The following is a 17,009-nucleotide window of genomic DNA, read 5'->3' as shown; positions in this document are numbered from 1 at the left end:
TGTTCCTCTTTCAATTCGTCCCAACCTCTCCTTCCCCCCTACTGTGTCCACAAGTCTGTTTTCTATGTCTGCATCCTCACCGCTGCCTGCAAATAGGTTCGTCAGTACCATCTTTCTAGATTCCATATATATGCATTAATATATGATATTTGTTTTTCTGAGTTACTTCACTCTGTATAATAGGCTCTAGGTTCATCTACCTCATTAGAACTGACTCAAATGTGTTCTTCTTAATGGCTGAGTAATATTCCATTGTATGTATGTACCACAACATTTTTATCCATTCATCTGTCGATGGACATCTAGGTTGCTTGCATGTCCTAGGTATTGTAAATAGAGCTGTAATGAACATTGGGTTACATGCATCTTTTTCAGTTCTGGTTTTCTCAGGGTATATGCCCAGTAGTGGGATTCCTGCGTCATACGGTAGTTTTATTCCGTTTTTTAAGGACTCTACACACTGTTCTCCATAGTGGCTGTATCAATTTACATTCCCATCAACAGTGCAAGAGTGTTCCCTTTTCTCCACACCCTCTCCAGCATTTATTGTTTGTAGACTTTTTGATGATGGCCATTCTGACCAGTGTGAGGTGATACCTCATTGTAGTTTTGATTTGCATTTCTCTGATAATGAGTGATGCTGAGCATCTTTTCATGTGTTTATTAGCCATCTGTATGTCTTCTTTGGAAAAATGTTTGTTTTGGTCTTCTGCCCACTTTTTGATTGGGTTGTTTGTCTGGTATTGAGTTTTATGAGTTGCTTGTATATTTTAGAGATTAATCCTTTGTCAGTTGTTTCATTTACTATTAGTTTTCTCTCATTCTAAGGGTAAAATCAAGTCTAAAAACTACAATCTTCAAGTAGGGATACACACAACAAAAGTAATTTATTTCTAGGACTGGTGAGTAGATTAAACATAACATAAAAATTAAACTTACTGTGTTCCACAGTGTGAAAACAAATTGCAGACCACAATCAGTCAGTTAATCAAAAAGAGATGATTAGTACTTTATTAAGTTAGCATAGACTGTACTTTTACAAACTGCAGAGCTGCCCTATTACAGACTGATAGAAAAAATATAAGCAACTGTTGATATGATAACAGGATCAAGTTCCACCTTATATTTCAACACTCCCATTTTTATCCATCTAGTTTACAGTAATTGTTATTTTTCCTTATCTAGTCATATACAGAGTGATATGACATTTAAAAGGATCTACTTTCAATGATTTAGACACCATATTATAGGCATTCTCCACTGGAAAAATATTTTCTTCTTAGATCTTCAAAAGTGTGATATATATATATATATGCTGGCCTGACCTTATGACTAGAAATGCTTAAATACTAATATATTTTTAAAATCAATAACTGCAAATGCCACATGACTACACTTATACACTGTGTTGTCAGGGAATTATTCTAGAATATTTTGAATAGTCAGCAGCTTATGATTCCAATGGTCTTCATGGGTATAATTCATTGCCTTTTCATTTCATGCACATTCAAAATTCTTACAAAAGAAGAATGATGAAAACAAAATATATAGTCTTGCCTCGATAAACTGTGATGTTCAGCAGTTGCACAGACACAAGTGTTGAGTTTCGGGGGGAGGGTAAAACAGTAGCCCTTCAGAGAGGGGTGAGCCGCTCATCTTCTGTCACAAAAGCATCGTTAATGTGCCCTCCTTTCATGTCCAGGGGATCACAGGGGATGCCATTTTCAATCGTGATCACGTTTTCACACTTATCTTCAATGTCTTCCATTTCAGATGGTCCTTTGTTTTTCCTAAATGCACATAAAAAGAATGATTGGGATCTAGATCTAGGAAGAGAAAGCATGGTCTTCTGTTCCAACATGGAGATCAGGAAAGGGAAGAGGAACCTTAGAATGATTGGAAAAATGGGTGACACTGTGTATTTTCAAATAGATTTCAAGGATCATAAAAAGTTGATGAGGTGAAAAGATGGTATCAAGATCAGAAGTCTGCATGAATTATATATATATGAAAGAATATATATATTTATACAAATGAGTATGTTTGTATATACACATATATTCATATGTACATTCACACACACAAATTGCATGAAGGAATGCGAGGAAAATGTATAATCAGATTGAAATGAAATATCAAGAAGCAAACTCACATTACTTTGTAGAAGGATGTAATCATTATAAACTGCAGTTATCATTCCTTGCCTCTACTCATTACAAAATAGTTGCATTCATTTGTAAGTCAGGTTTTTGGAACTCAGAACACATTTTACTAATTACATTACAATTCATAGCTATAATCCCAGGTTATTTCAAAAAATTCAATTTAACAGGATAAATTTTTAAGTTACTCATTCTCAGACCCTTTGAAAACCCTGGTATCTCAACCCAAGTGGTAACCAGTCCCTTAATATTTCCCTGGGGTGTGGAAAAATATAGCCTTGAATTCAAAGATTCTTCCTGTCTTTTGTGAAGGCCAAGACACTGAGCCAATTGTGCTTGATATCACAGAGGAAGGTGGAGAAGAGAGACATGAGTACGTCTAGGCAACCAGAGGGGAGAAGAGCTTCTCTGAGGATTATCATAGGTTGTTGGGGCACCATGGAGGCACGATGTTAGGCATGAGGCTTCCAGACCTGTCAAAGCTTCTCTTGTCCCAGAAATCTGTGGAAACTCCAAAGAGGCAGACCTGAGTGGATCACATGGCTGGGATGGTGGACATTGCTGTGGTGACAGAATGGACTCCCACCACTATGAACGTCCCTTGGAACCTCAGTGAGTCTCCAGTGGGTGAGGAAGTGACAAAGATGCCCCAGTGATGATCAAGGTCTATCAGTCCTACATGATAGTTCATTTTCAAAGTGCTTTAAAGAACATGGTGAAGGAAGGCAGAGAAAAGAGAGAACGAGAGAGCTCTTGTTTACAAAATAATGACAACTATAATTAATGATGGTGGCTACACTAAACAACAGATTTTCAGTGTAGATCCAACAGCCTTTTATTGGAAGAACATGCCACCCAGGACTTCCATAGCTAGAGAGCAGTCAGTCCCTGCCTTCAGAGTTTCAGAGCACAGACTGATTTTCTTGTTAGTGGCTAATTAGCTGGTGACTCAAAGTTGAAGCCAATGCTCATTTATTATTCTGAAAATTCCAAGGCCCTTAGAACAAAGCCTGGCTAACAGTCCATCTTTTCACAACATGGTTCAGTGGATATTTTTAAGCCCACTCTTGAGGCCTACTGCTCAGGAAAAGATTCCTTTCAAAATATTACTGCCCATTGACAATGCACCTGGTCACCCAAGAGCTCTGATGGAGATATATAACAAGATTAATGTTGTTCTTATGGCTGTTAACACAGCACCCTTTCTGCAGTCCATGGATCAAGGAGTAATTTAGACTTTCAAGTCATATTATTTAGGAAATACACTTCATCAGGCTAGAGCTGCCATAGTGTTTGCTCTGGTGGATCTGGGCATAGTCAGTCAAAACCTTCCAGGAAGGAGTCACCGTTCTAGATTCCATTTAGAACATTCATGATTCATGGGAAGAAGTCCAAATATCAACATTCACAGGAATTTGGAAGAAGTTGATTCCAACTGTCAGGGATAACTTTGAGGGGTTCTTTGCTTAAGTGGAGGAAGCAGCTGCAGATGTGGTAGAAGAAGCGAGAGAACTAGAATTAAAAGTGGAGCCTGAGAATGTGACTGAATTGTTGCAATCCTGTGACAAAACTTTAACAGAATAAGAACGTGCTTTTTATGGATGAGCCAAAAAAGTGGTTTCTTGAGATGGAATCTACTCTTAGTGAAACTGCTGTGAAGATGATGAAAAATCAACCAGGGATTTAAAATATTGCATAAACGTTGATAACACAGCAACAGGGTTTGAAAGGATTAGCTCCAATTTTGAAAGCAGTTCTATTGTGGGTAAAATTGTACCAAACAGCATTGCATGTTACAGACAAATGCATCATGAAAGAAGAGTCAATCAATGTGGAAAACTTTGCTGTGTTATTTTTAGAAATTGCACAGCCACCCAGCCTTCAGCAACTACCACTCTGTTCAGTCAGCAGCCATCGACATTAAGGCAAGACCCTTCTCTAATAGAAAGGTTGTAATTTGCTGAAGGCTCGGATGATGGTTAGCATTTTTTATCTCCAAAATATTTTTAAATTAAGGTATGTACAGTGATTTTTTAAGACATTCTGCTATTGCACAGTTCATAGTTTACAGTATAATGTAAACATAGCTTTTAAATGCCCTGGGAAACCAAAAATGTCATGTGGATCACTTGATTGCAGTCTAATAAAGCCTGCTACATCTCTGAGGTATGCCTGTACTTTTTTCGTTACTTCTTTTGCCCATTTTCTGTCTGGATTTATGACAAATAGCCACTGGAAGGCTCCTAAGACCTACTTTCAGGTGTTTTACTCACAGGTTGCTTTATATTTAAATCCTCTTCCTGAACCACCTGATGACGCAGGAAGAGCAGAAGTCACTAACACTCAATTTTATTTTTCAGGAAAAAGAATTCATGTTTTTAGCAGAACATCAAATAGGAATGATCCAGGAAGATAAGTTTTATTATACTTAGAGCAATGCACAGGCAGTGAATCAGTTTATTACAGGACATACTGCGAAATGTGACAAAGGGCTGTATTACTGTTAGATAACCTTTGAGCTTCTTATCATGTCCATCAGCCAGCAAGTTACTGACTCTGCAGTTTGTGAAGGCTACAATGTCGAGACTCTGAACAACTGGATCTAAAGTCACAAAAGAATAATATGTGCATAATTTGCCATGAACACAGCTCTCATTTTGATACATTTCCAAGGCTATTTCGCTCAGAATCCTTTTGATGAAGAAATCCTTCTTCTAAAGAAGAGAAACTTGTTCTCATTCATCTACTTCTTCCTTTTTCGTTCTTTCCCATTCCTTTTGATGCCTGGTGGATCATTTTCCCTTCGTGACTGAGAGAGGGCAAGTTTCTTGCCATGATCTACAAGTGTCCTGCCCTCTGCAATTTTTCTTCTAATTCCATAAAAAACATTTTTTAATTGAAGAAGCTGGCAAATGAACACTAGGAGTCATTACTTCTAAGACTACCATTGATTGCACTGCCACTTATTTTGGAATGCTCTATCCATTAAGATTTTTGTAATATGTGTTTCATACTTACATACACAAATTTCAGGGTAAAATTTGAATGTTAAAAACCTATTTATTGTTGTGAAGAAGTATTACTTACTCCAAGCCTGATGAAGAGTGATTTAGGGAGAAATTACATGACCTAGGGCTTTCCTGGTGGCTCAGATGGTAAAGAATCCGCCTGCAATGCGGGAGACCTGGGTTCAATTCCTGGTTTGGGAAGATCTCCTGCAGGAGAGCATGGCAATCCCCTCCAGTATTCTTGCCTGGAGAATCCCCATGGACAGTGGAGGCTGGCGGGCTACAGTCTATGGGCAAAGAACTGGACATGACTGAGTGACTAAGCACAGCACAGCATAGGCATTTTTTATGATAATTTATAAATATAAATTTGTCCCTAGGGTATCATTCCTACTGAACCATCACTTTTGTTTTTTAAAATCTATAAAAAGGGAGGGAAGGATGAGTGAACTTTGGGAGTTTTTCTTTTTTATTGAGCGCTTTCTGTTCACTTTAGGACAAGAACTGTGTCTCTTCCAATGCATAATAGGCACTCAAAACATAGGTATCGAATGAGTGTTGGGTACTATGAATGGACATGATGTGCACGATGGTTATAGAATGTCAGTTGCCTTTGCTTTTTGGACAACGTGGAGAGTGATAGGATATCCATGTCTACAGGAGGAGGGGCCAAAGAATCCTAGTCCTCTGGTAGGTGATTTCACCTGGCTGGAGGACCTTCTCATCACAGGAAATCGTACGTCCACCCAAAGTAGAACTGATTGTTGATTGCTGATGCTTAGAATGGACAGTGGAGTATCTTCACCCTGAGGAAGTAAAAACACAGCAGCCTGTCCTTACCTAGGTCTCTGGGACTACAACCCGCCAAGTTTCATTCCCAGCATTGGGGCTGTAATGGCACATTTTGACCTTTGACAGTAGCATGTACAATGGCAAAATAGTTTCAAGTGATTACAGTGAGATCTATGGTGTTGGAATGCTACTTGAATGTTATGAACTCCACCTATTTGAAATTAATAAACCAGTCCAGGTTTGATGCATGATACTGGATACTTGGGGCTGGTGCACTGGGATGACCCAGAGGGATGATACGGAGAGGGAGGTGGGAGGGGGGGTTCAGAATGGGGAACACGTGTACACCCGTGGTGGATTCATGTTGATGTATGGCAAAACCAATACAATATTGTAAAGTAATTAGCCTCCAATTAAAATAAATAAATTTAAATTAAAAAAAAAACCATCAGTGAAGCCTGGCAAAAATCTATACCACTTGTAGTTCGTAAGGTATGAAAATGAGTATTTTCCTCCATCCATTTGAAAAAATAACTCTTCAAGAAATACAAGAAATATCACATGTGTGTATCTCCCTCCTCCCTTCCTCTTTTCCTTCTTTCTCTCTTTTTTCTCTTTCTTCTGGTAGATCCTATTCAAAATCTGCCTTGAGTTACTGTCTGAGGAACTTTGTGTAGAGCATCCATCCATCCATCCATCCAATTGTTTATCACCCAGTTACTCTCTAATCATCTATCCATCCACCCACACATCCATCCATCTATTAGTTTATTATCCAGCCAGCCAGTCATTGATCTGCACTTATTGATATTTCCATTTATCTGTCTCTCTCGCCAGCCAGACACTCATGTCTGTCCATCCATTTCTAAGCACATTGGTGGAGTGTCTATTTTGTGCTGAATTCAGTTCAACTGTTTTTACAAAATGTCTTTTAATTTGTGTCTGACTAGTTCCTCCTGAGAGATTCAGGTTTAAAAAAATGGTGATGGAGCTGGGCAGGAACACAGAACACAGAATTTTGTTTTTTAAAAATGTATCTTCTCAGTGCATCATATCTGGACGCACTTGTCATTTTGTGTCATTGTTGGTGATATTCACCAAACTTCTCCATTTACAAAATACAAATATCTCTGTATAATCAGTACATTGCTCATAGGAGAGACCTGAGAGTATCCTGAGATCCTGTGAGTATCCTATTCTCTAATCAACTTCTACTCAGTGATAGTATCCATTGAGAAGCCTCTGCAGAATCAATTATTATTATATGGTGATTTTCTGTTTCTGTTACACCTATCCAGACCACTGAAACATTCTCCACATCAGCAATAAAGCTGTTTCACTTTCTTATCATTTGTGTATTCACTGAATTAGCACTTTTTATTTCCTTCAAGAACTTTTCCCTCACATTCACAACTTGGCTAACTGATTGGTGTAAGAGGCCTAGCTTTCAGCCTGTCTCAGCTTTCAACATGCTTTCCTCACTAAGCTCAATCATTTCTAGCTTTTGATTTAAAGTGAGATACATGACTCTTTCACTTGAACACTTAGAAGCTACTGTAAGGTTATTAATTAGCCTGATTTCAATATTCTTGTCTCAGGAAATAGAAAGGCCTGAGGAGAGGGAGAGAGATTGTAAAAGCTGGTTGGTGGAGCAGTCAGAACACACAATATTCACCATTAAGTTTGCCATCTTGTATGGGCATGGTCTATGGAGCTCACACCCCAAATTCCAACAGTAACATCAAAGATCACTGATTACAGATCTCCATAACAAATAAAAAAATACTGAAAATGACTGACACATTGCAAGAATTCCCAAATGTGACAGAGACACAAAGTGAACAAATGCTGTTGGGAAAATGGTGCTGATAGACTTGCTTGATGCAGGCTGCCATAAAACTTCAACTTGTAAAAAAACATGCAATAAAGTGAAGCACAAGAAAAGGAGGTCTGCTTGTATTGGGTGGCCCACGTGGCGAAGTGGTGTTGAGTTTGCTCAAAATAAACTAGTGGCAGCTAAAACCAGAAAGAGTATTTCTGTCTCCCTTCAAACAAGATAAGGTTGAAAAGCCAAGGCTCAAGAACAGCTAGATAAACAAAACAGGACACACAAATATGATTTCAAAACGGGCCAGAGTTAATGATTGGGGAATCGCAACTGTCGTCTACTCAGTGTAGAAGAGCCCTGGGGAAACTGCAGCATTGCTGGAACACTTTTAGTGGGCGCTGCAGCATAGTGAGACTGGTGGGCTTTGGCACCAAGGACATCTGGTTTAAATACTAGAATTGTTACATTCTAACAATATGTGTATAGGCAGGTCTCTTTTTATCTGCCATGTAATAGCAAAACCAATAAGAATTAGTGTCAATTACACTGAAGACTGCTTTGTACACATCATCTTATCTAATTCCTACTGTAATACTATGTGGATTTTATTACCATCTGTTTTTGAAAGAAAGAACTAAGACTCAAACATGGAGAGCAACTTGTCTTTCAGAACGGACTGGTGAAAGGAGTGGACCTGGAACTTACTTCATCTTCCCACACTTCGCTCAAAACACATATTTGATACCTATGGAATGTGTACATTTAAGATTAGCAAAGTAAAACAATTATCAGCTCTAACATTTCTCAGTTCATTTATATTTCTGTTTTCAAGACAGTTCACTCATTTCACTGAGACTTGATAAGAACATGAAGTTTCAATATGTGAAAACGTTGGCTGAACCCCAGTCTCTTATGTGAAAAAATTCATACAAACCCAAATGCACTTTTCTTTACTATTGACCTTATGGGAAGAGAAATAAAACCAGAAGGAAATCAAATGAATTTACTAGTGACTCTAGTCAACTGTGACCATTAGCCAGTGCTCAATGTCCTGAGTCCTCGACCTGGCTTTGTTACAAGTACAAGATTATCATCTCCTTATAGGCAAGGGCCACCCATGTTATCTCTGTACATCTCTTCCACAATACATTCTAGAGTTCCTGTCACAGAACGCATGGTCAATAAAGGAATGGATTAAGATATTTTTACCTCCCTGGGCCTCGCGGCATCTGGAGAAATGGATACAGATCATTGTTTAAGGTCCCTTCCTAAGATAACAACATTACAACAGTCCATTTATATAAAAGATTCATGAATCACTTCTACTATATATATACAAGAGTGCTGTGTCTGTGACTTTCCTTTCATAGCCCAAAATGCCAGGTTGCATAGAATTAGCACTCTGTAACTGCTTTTTGATGGTGATGCTTCTTTACATTGATATAGCATTCCCCAGTGTCTAAAGCACTTATGTGTATTCTCTAGTTTTGTCTTCCCATCAGCATAACTATTTAAGAAAATACTATCCTCATTTTCTGTATGTGACTGCATCAAGGCACTCAGCCAATAAATGCTAGGGCCTAAGACTGGGACCCAAAACCAAGAGTATCGATCCAGTGGTTTTCAACTAAAACACACATCACATCATCAACTTCATCATCATTACCATTATCACATCATTCCCACCATTAAAGCCATCACTATCACCACCATCATCCACCATCACTGTCACCACCATCATCAGCACCATTATCATAAAGCTGACCAAAGAGCTAAAATACCCACTTCCAGCCTGGGGCTAGACACAGATCTAGTACAGATGTCACTGTCAAGTATATGCAGTTTGTCTTAGTTGCCTTTCCACCTACCCACTTCCTAATCGTTCTCTAAAAGAAAAAAATCGCTTTTCTAACTCTTCCTTCCACAAACTTCTTATTTCGCAAAATGCAATTCTCAACTAGATGGTAATGGAGAAAGGAAGCAATCTCCTCAAATTTACTTCCCGAAGAGGCAGCAGTTGTGATGACATGCTGAAACCTGCTGGCTCAGGCTTGCAAGAGGAGACTGTTAAATATTCAGAAATTTCAGACTGGATAGGAAATCAGCCAATGCTATGAATCAGGGTATTGTTTTTTTTAGAGAGAAGGCTGATTAGCCAGTTTACCACTACTACAGTAAACAGCTGACCTAATAAGACCTCCTGCTTTTTAAAATAGGTGTTTGTTAACTAAAAAAATCTCAAGCAATAGGCCAATGAACTGGAGAAGCTTCTGCACTACTGTGGCAATATCTGGATGGAAAAGTGATCTTTTCCAGCATTCTTTAATCACAGAAATGGGTTAAGCTCATCTTGGATCATAATTACTATTTATTTAGTACCTATTATACTTTATACACATTTCTCTCACCCAATCTTCACGGAAACCCTGTGAGACATTATCTCCCTCGTACAGATGGAGAAATTTGATGATGCAACAAACCTTGCTCAGCTAACAGGTATAGCTAGTATTTGAGTTCACCTAATTTGGGCCACAGTGACTGCACACTTTCCACCCAGAGGTTCTGAACCATCAGTGGAATGCTGTTATTGACACAGCCAACAGAAGAGTTAAAGCTTCACCTGAGAATTTCCCCAAAGGTAACTTAAAAGATGTACAGGTCTTAGATGACACTGGCACTCTTCTCTGTAGAAGTAGAAAGGTGATTCAGATGACCCTGTGGCCCCTCCTGATCTTCTAGGTTTAAGGTGTTCTGTCACACAAACTGTGTTCATTACCATCTAACCTGTCGATTGCATTCTTGAACAAATCTGTGTCTTCCTCAACACTAAAGGCTTTTGAGGGCAACGTCTATCTTTTCAACAAATAGACAAAACTTTCATCACAAAGATCAGAGCTCCTCCCACTTCAAACTGCACCCTCTCCCCACTTTTGAAGCAATACTTTTCCCAAGAGAAACCCAGCAAAATTTTTCCATATCAAGTGGAAAACCTAACAAATCAATTTTTCTTCAGAAGGTTATCATGACTGTCCTGTCTCTATTTGCTGATTATTGATGCTCTCCAGGTTGACACAGGAGATTTGTCCATCTGTTTTCCTGGTTTGAACATGAACTAAATTTGTGAAGGCAAGCTTGTAGCAACAGGGTCACTTCTCCCAAGCAACAGATTATGATGCTACACGCCCAATTATTATATTACTGGAGAGTTTGCTCAGAAGGAAGATAGCTGATCCCAGTACAAATGAACTGAAAGACCAGCAACAGCAGGATAATGAAATAACACTGAGAGCTAACACTTACTCAGCACTTGCTGTGTGCCAGGCACTCGTTCGAGAATGCTACTCTATTAACGTTTCATTCCAACAAATTAATTCTTTCTAACACACCTCACTGTCCCTCGAGCAAAGTTATCTATGCACAGATAGTAAAGAAACATTTAACCAACTTGACTCCAGCACCACAAACCATGTCTTCCTCAGCTTGGCTTCCCTGACTCATTGCCTGTGCTTCCTGATAGCCATAGAGTTAATGCATTACATCCCAGAGCAGAGTCCAGCCAATAAACAATTTGAATCCAAGCAGTCCATCTCCAAAGCCCATTCTTCCACCAGCTACACCATAGCATACTAGTGAGGAAACTGGGAAACAAGGGGATGAAGTGAATTCATGAAGGTTACAACTGCTAGAAAGCACGGAATCCTAGCATTTCCGGATTAATATAAAACTTAAAGCTATTAAACACAGGCATGCAAATATCAGAACAGAATTTTTCTAATATTCTAGAAAGCAAAAGAAAACTAATTAATAATTTGGATCAAGTCTCTCAGCATTGCATGTCATGCCAAGAGCAAGAAAATCAACCAATTACAACTTGATCTTAATCCTAAGTTTAATTCAGGGACTAGACATAGATCACGTTCATTCCATAGCATTTCACTGATCATTTGTGAAAAACAATTGCAAAGCCACAAATTTAAAATGATTACCTTCTGCTAATAACCAGCGTGAACCATATGGAAAGCGGAAAATCTCAGGAGAAACATTTACTTGCACACAAACTTGGCCAAACACAACCTGCATGTCCCATGTGGGCACCAACGCTTTTGAAAACCAATGTGTGTGCCTGTGATGCCCACTCCACAGAATTCCCCTTCCTTGGTGTCAGAAGGGAAGGTTTAGGAGCATCAAAGTAGAGCTGAGGACTCTCTCCACTTACCCTCTGAATCAGAGGTGCTGGTACACAAGATTATTTTCTCCTTGCATTGTGAAAGCTTTGTTTCCTCCCTACCTTAGTAACTCTTTCACCAGTCTGAAATTCTCTCTGGAAGTAATATCAATAAATTAGTGACCAAAGCTTGCATGTGCCCCAGAATTCAGCTAAATGAACTCCATGAGTGGCAATTGAAATGTAAGTAGTTAAATTGGAAGCCCTCAAAAAAGTTAATTAGCTGCATATTCATTAAAACATATCTCTTTCAATTGTACATCAACTGTTTCAATTAAAAGAATGCATCTCCTTCAGAGAATGAACTTTAGTGGCTCTGTGTAGAGCAAAGGAACCTACGTGTTCAACAAGTGTTCCAGGTGATTCTGATACAGGGAGATGATTCAAAGGCCACTGTGAAGAACATGGGTCTACATGAAATCACATGACTCGAGGGAAGAGCGTCCAAAGGGAGGGAATGTAAAGACATCACAAAGTATCTGGTACAAGATGGTGGCTATAGGTACTGGAAGAGGCAGGCCAGGGAGGGTAGGAAAACAACGGTGCAAGAACTAGTATGGAGGTGGGTGAAAACCAAAGTTTAACTCTGCCTATCCGAGAAGCCTGCTAAGCTGTGTATATCCAGTGTAAAAAATCATAACCCAGACGTTAAAAACAACTCTAGATAGGAAACATTCACATGGTGTAGAAAAGAAAGAAAGATGGCAATAGAAGTAGTCATAGTCAAGTAAGGGACTCTGGACTCCAAAAAGTGTCCAAAAACAAAAGCGTAAGTGATATTTTGAAAACTGCCCATTTTTTCAGTTTATAATATAAGGGATTCACTTCAGGTAGGGGAAAATCTTCTCTTTATTTTTCCAAGTCATGAGGAAACAGGAAAATGCTCTCTCAATGTCTCCCTTTATAAATATCTTACCTTCTATGTTGCTGGATTCCTGATAAAATCAATAGCATGGTTGCCACAAGGACGATGCAGAATATCACACCAAATATAATAATCCAGATGGGCACAGATGGGTCAGTAGGTGGTGCAAGAGTGGAAGGAATTCTTAAAAATTCCAGAGTCTGGTCATTCAAAAAGAAGGCATTGTTGATCCTGTTTCTATTCATCCTAAAATACAAGGATGATTAAAAACAAACAAGAGAGAAGAAACATTAGAAACCAAAGGTAGAGCCCTGTGTCCCCAGGATTACCACCCCCTCCAGCTGGCTGCCAGAGAGGTGCTTATCTATGCACCACTGCCCTCCATGGTCATGAATGTTCTAGAAGTCACGCGAAGTCCGGAGTTTTGAGCTCTGCCCACCACATTTTATTTCCTGAGAGGTAGCATCTAGATTAAAATGAGGGAACTCTATTTAGGTGGCTGACATAAACACCAACAGCCTGAAAACACAAACTCATATGTAAAAAGTGGATGATAAACATAAGAATAAAAGGAAATCAGGAGCAGAAAGAAAACATGAAGCCAGGAGGAGCTGCTAATCCATCAGTTTGATCGTTTTTCTTTTTTTCCATTCAATTCAACAAACAATTGCTGAAAACGTACTAAGTACCAGATCCTCTGCTGGGTGCTACAGATACAAATGGTAAAAAAAAAAAAAAAAAAAAAACAAAACAAAACCTAAACCAAGTAGCTTACAGCCTAGAACAACAGCCCACCAGTCCCTCCACAGTCATAGTGCAGTACAAAAAGTTCTATGAAAGAGGTAAAAATAGGCACTGAGGCAATACAGCAGAGGTGTCATCATAGTAAGAAGTCAGTGCTGGTTTGCTAGGAAGACAAGTTTGAGCTGTGCTTTGAGGGACAAGTAGGAATACTTCAGCCCCAAAGTACTCACTTCAGACCTGTAGTCAGCACAGGAACTGGAGACCCGGTATACAGTATGATTTGTTTCGTCAACTGCAAGTAGTTCCATATGACTAAAGTAAATGGTGCTTTACGAGCAAAAGTTTAGAAAAACACGAAGATAAATGTGTTACGTTCCCTGGGGAAAATCTGCATTTTGGGTGGTGGTAGCAGTCAGGGAGGGGTTGGTAGCAAAAACTTATTTCACTAAAACTAAATTTCTAGCTGGAATTTGCAAATTAGGTCAATTTCTTGGAGATACCGTATGGTCTTTTTTGAATTTACACTAGACGAGCTGATTTCAGCACCCTCTAGAGCAGAACTGAAAACCAGAATATGTGAAACTTAGGTGATGTCAAATTTTCTAGGAGCTGCATTAAAAATGTAGTAATAGGCAAAATTGACTTTAATATAATATATATTTGCCCAATATATCCAAGAAAGTATAATTTCAACGTATAATCAAGAGCAAGTTGGTTCACATTTTATTCTGGGCACAGTCCTTGAAATTCAGTGTGTACTTGACAGAGCATATCTAATCTTGGATTCGAGACATTTCGAGGTCTTGGGAGCCACTTGTGGCTGCTGAGTTCTCTACTGGACAGTGCACATCTTGAACCTGAGAGTAACAGCTTCAGAATCTCTGAAGACCAGTACCAGGGTGTCAGGAAAGACCACCCTTAGTAAATGAAAGTCTACAGGGAGGCAAGATTACTCACATGAAGGAGAATCCTAGACAGGTAATCTGCAGCACAGGACAATCTCAGTGCAATTTTTATCAAATGATGGAATGGTTTCTTTTTTTGTAACCTAATTTCGATAATACAAAACTTTTCACAAAATGATGAGCCCCCTACCAATAGATAACAGTAAAATGAAAAGTTGCTCTGTGTTCTCATTCTGTCTACTTTGTTGCTTAGCAGTCAGGCTGATCAGAAGTTCCAGTTCAACACAAACTGTATCTCCATTTACCACTGAAATCCCCAATAGGCGTCAATCACCATGGATACTTTCTATTCAAAACTGGCACTGAATAAGGCCAGGTCCTCAAAACAGACCAAAAGCAGACATCTTGGAACTGATCTTTCATCCCCCACCTAATTCCATAGGTGTGGATACTCTAGTAGAGCAGGGGAAAAACAAATCACTGGATGCGAAGGCATGCCTGTGTTCAAGCCGTCACTCTACTTTTCTCACAAGGTGACCTGGGAAAAATCAGTTTATCTCCCTGAGCCTCAATTTTCTCATTTATAAAGCAGGGATAATGATAACTACTCAGGAATGACTGGTGTTGATACTAAAAGCCAAAGATGCATCAGAATATGCCTCGTGAACCAGAAAATACTAAGCAAGCACTGGGTGGAACTAGTATCATTTTGCCTGATGACACAGATTCTTCAGCCTTGAAATTCCTATTAGCTGCTTCTAGGTACCATGTCCTTTCTTTTCACTCTGTCCTGCCCTCCTGGTATTGTTTCCTTTAATTTCATACACTCCTCATGAGCCCTATCCATACCCTGACATCAATTCCCATTCTACTGGCCATCATCCACCAAACAGCCCTTCCTACTGGGGCCTTTGAAACAGACATTTTGTTGGGAACATATTCATCTCCATCCTCCACCTTCAGGCTAAGCACTCACTCCTCGCCCCCACAATAACCGAAGCCTGGTTTAACCACAGTGCCCTCATTTTCCTTGTAGTCCTCCCTGATCACAGGGCTTGAATAAAATCCCCTTTCTCACAAAATACAGTATTCCTAATTTTACTCCCTAAGTAGTGGCTCTCAGCAGTATTCTTAGTGGCAAAAGTGCAGAAACAATTTAATTCAAACCTTCTTCTTAAACCATTTCCCATTGGGACAGAGCCGCAATGCCTTCACTTCAGCAAGGGAAACAGATGATTGTTGGCACAAAAACATTTGGCATTCCGTTATACACATATTGCCTTAAATGGTAACATTTTACAAAGAGCAAATGAGTTCTTTCACTAGATAGAATGAGAAAAATGTGCATTTCAATAACCTGTAAATCCCTTTGTAAGGAGGGTGAACTTTGTTTCAATCTTTGTTTCTCAGGATAGAGATTATATTGGGAATTCATTCTCTAGCTGAGCCACAAGGGAAGCCCAAAGTCTTTGATAGTATTTAGTTTTCATTTATATGAGAGTCAAGATTTTACCCTTCTTTCCCTAAAATTTAAAGCTAAGGACTATACATTAACTCAAGAAGGTAAATTCTTAGAAACCGAAGAAATTGTATATCTTTCTTGATTTCTAAATCAATTTGCCCAAGACCAATCATGTGTCGGATCTGAAGTTCTGACACACATAAATTGCACACTAATTGAAATAAAAACTGCATCCTCTGCTTCTGTGCAGAAAGGAATATATTTCACTTCTGAAAGTTTATTCTAATCCCAAGGAGAGGAGGAGGGGAACTGTCAGAAAAAAATGGGTAAAACTTCAAATGGGTGAAAAATATGACTGAGTGTCTGGCCAGCCTACCCTTCTGAACAATTTCCACCTTTTACTGTCTTTGAGTTGTTTTTCAGATTTGTAAGTTGAGAAAACTAATATAATGTAAATGATTCTTGTCCACAGAAAATCAGGTGAATTGTGTCTGGTGGAGCACTGCCAATGGATAGACTGGCGTATCTTTTAGTAAATAAGCACCACAAATCTTCCATTCCTATATTTGCATGCTGCCTTGAAGTCTCATTAAAATGGTTTTAATATCTTACTAGTTTCCTCATTAACTTATAAGATAATAAAATCTTTGATGAAAGTGAAAGTGAAAGTCACTCGGTGGTGTCGACTCTTTGTGACACCATGGATATACAGTCCATGGAATTCTCCAGGCCAGAATACTGGAATGGGTAGCCACTGCCTTCTTCAAGGGATCTTCCCAACCCAGGGATCGAACCCAGGTCTCCCACATTGCAGGTGGATTCTTTACCACCTGAGCCACCAGGAAAGCCCAAATTCTTTGATAGCATTTATTTTTCATTTATATAAGAGTCAAGATTTTACCTTTTTTTACCCCAAAAAGTATGCTTTAAAGGTAAGGAGTGTACATTAACTCAAGAAGGTAAGTCCTTAGAAACCCAAGAAATGTGAATATTTTTCTTGACTTCTAAATAAAAGTCA

General features: G+C 39.0%; 1 protein-coding gene across 2 annotated transcripts in view; it reads right to left on the bottom strand.

Annotated features, from left to right (window-relative positions):
- Positions 1–980: 980 nt before the first annotated feature.
- Positions 981–17,009, bottom strand: part of TMEM27 (transmembrane protein 27) — a 49,426-nt gene continuing 33,397 nt past the window's right edge. The window contains exons 5-6 of one of the 2 annotated variants that reach the window (XM_018043778.1): positions 12,932–13,126; positions 981–1,790 (exon numbers count right to left, since the gene is read on the bottom strand). In XM_018043778.1, the coding sequence (XP_017899267.1) occupies positions 1,634–1,790; positions 12,932–13,126 (352 nt within the window). In that variant the 3' untranslated portion in view covers positions 981–1,633. Of the gene's footprint in view, positions 1,791–5,588; positions 5,977–12,931; positions 13,127–17,009 lie in introns of those variants that run through there. The other variant, XM_018043779.1, reaches the window with a different exon arrangement.

This window comes from Capra hircus (assembly GCF_001704415.2).
Source record: "Capra hircus breed San Clemente chromosome X unlocalized genomic scaffold, ASM170441v1, whole genome shotgun sequence".
NCBI lineage: Eukaryota > Metazoa > Chordata > Mammalia > Artiodactyla > Bovidae > Capra > Capra hircus.
This window is presented reverse-complemented; position numbering and strand designations above follow the sequence as displayed.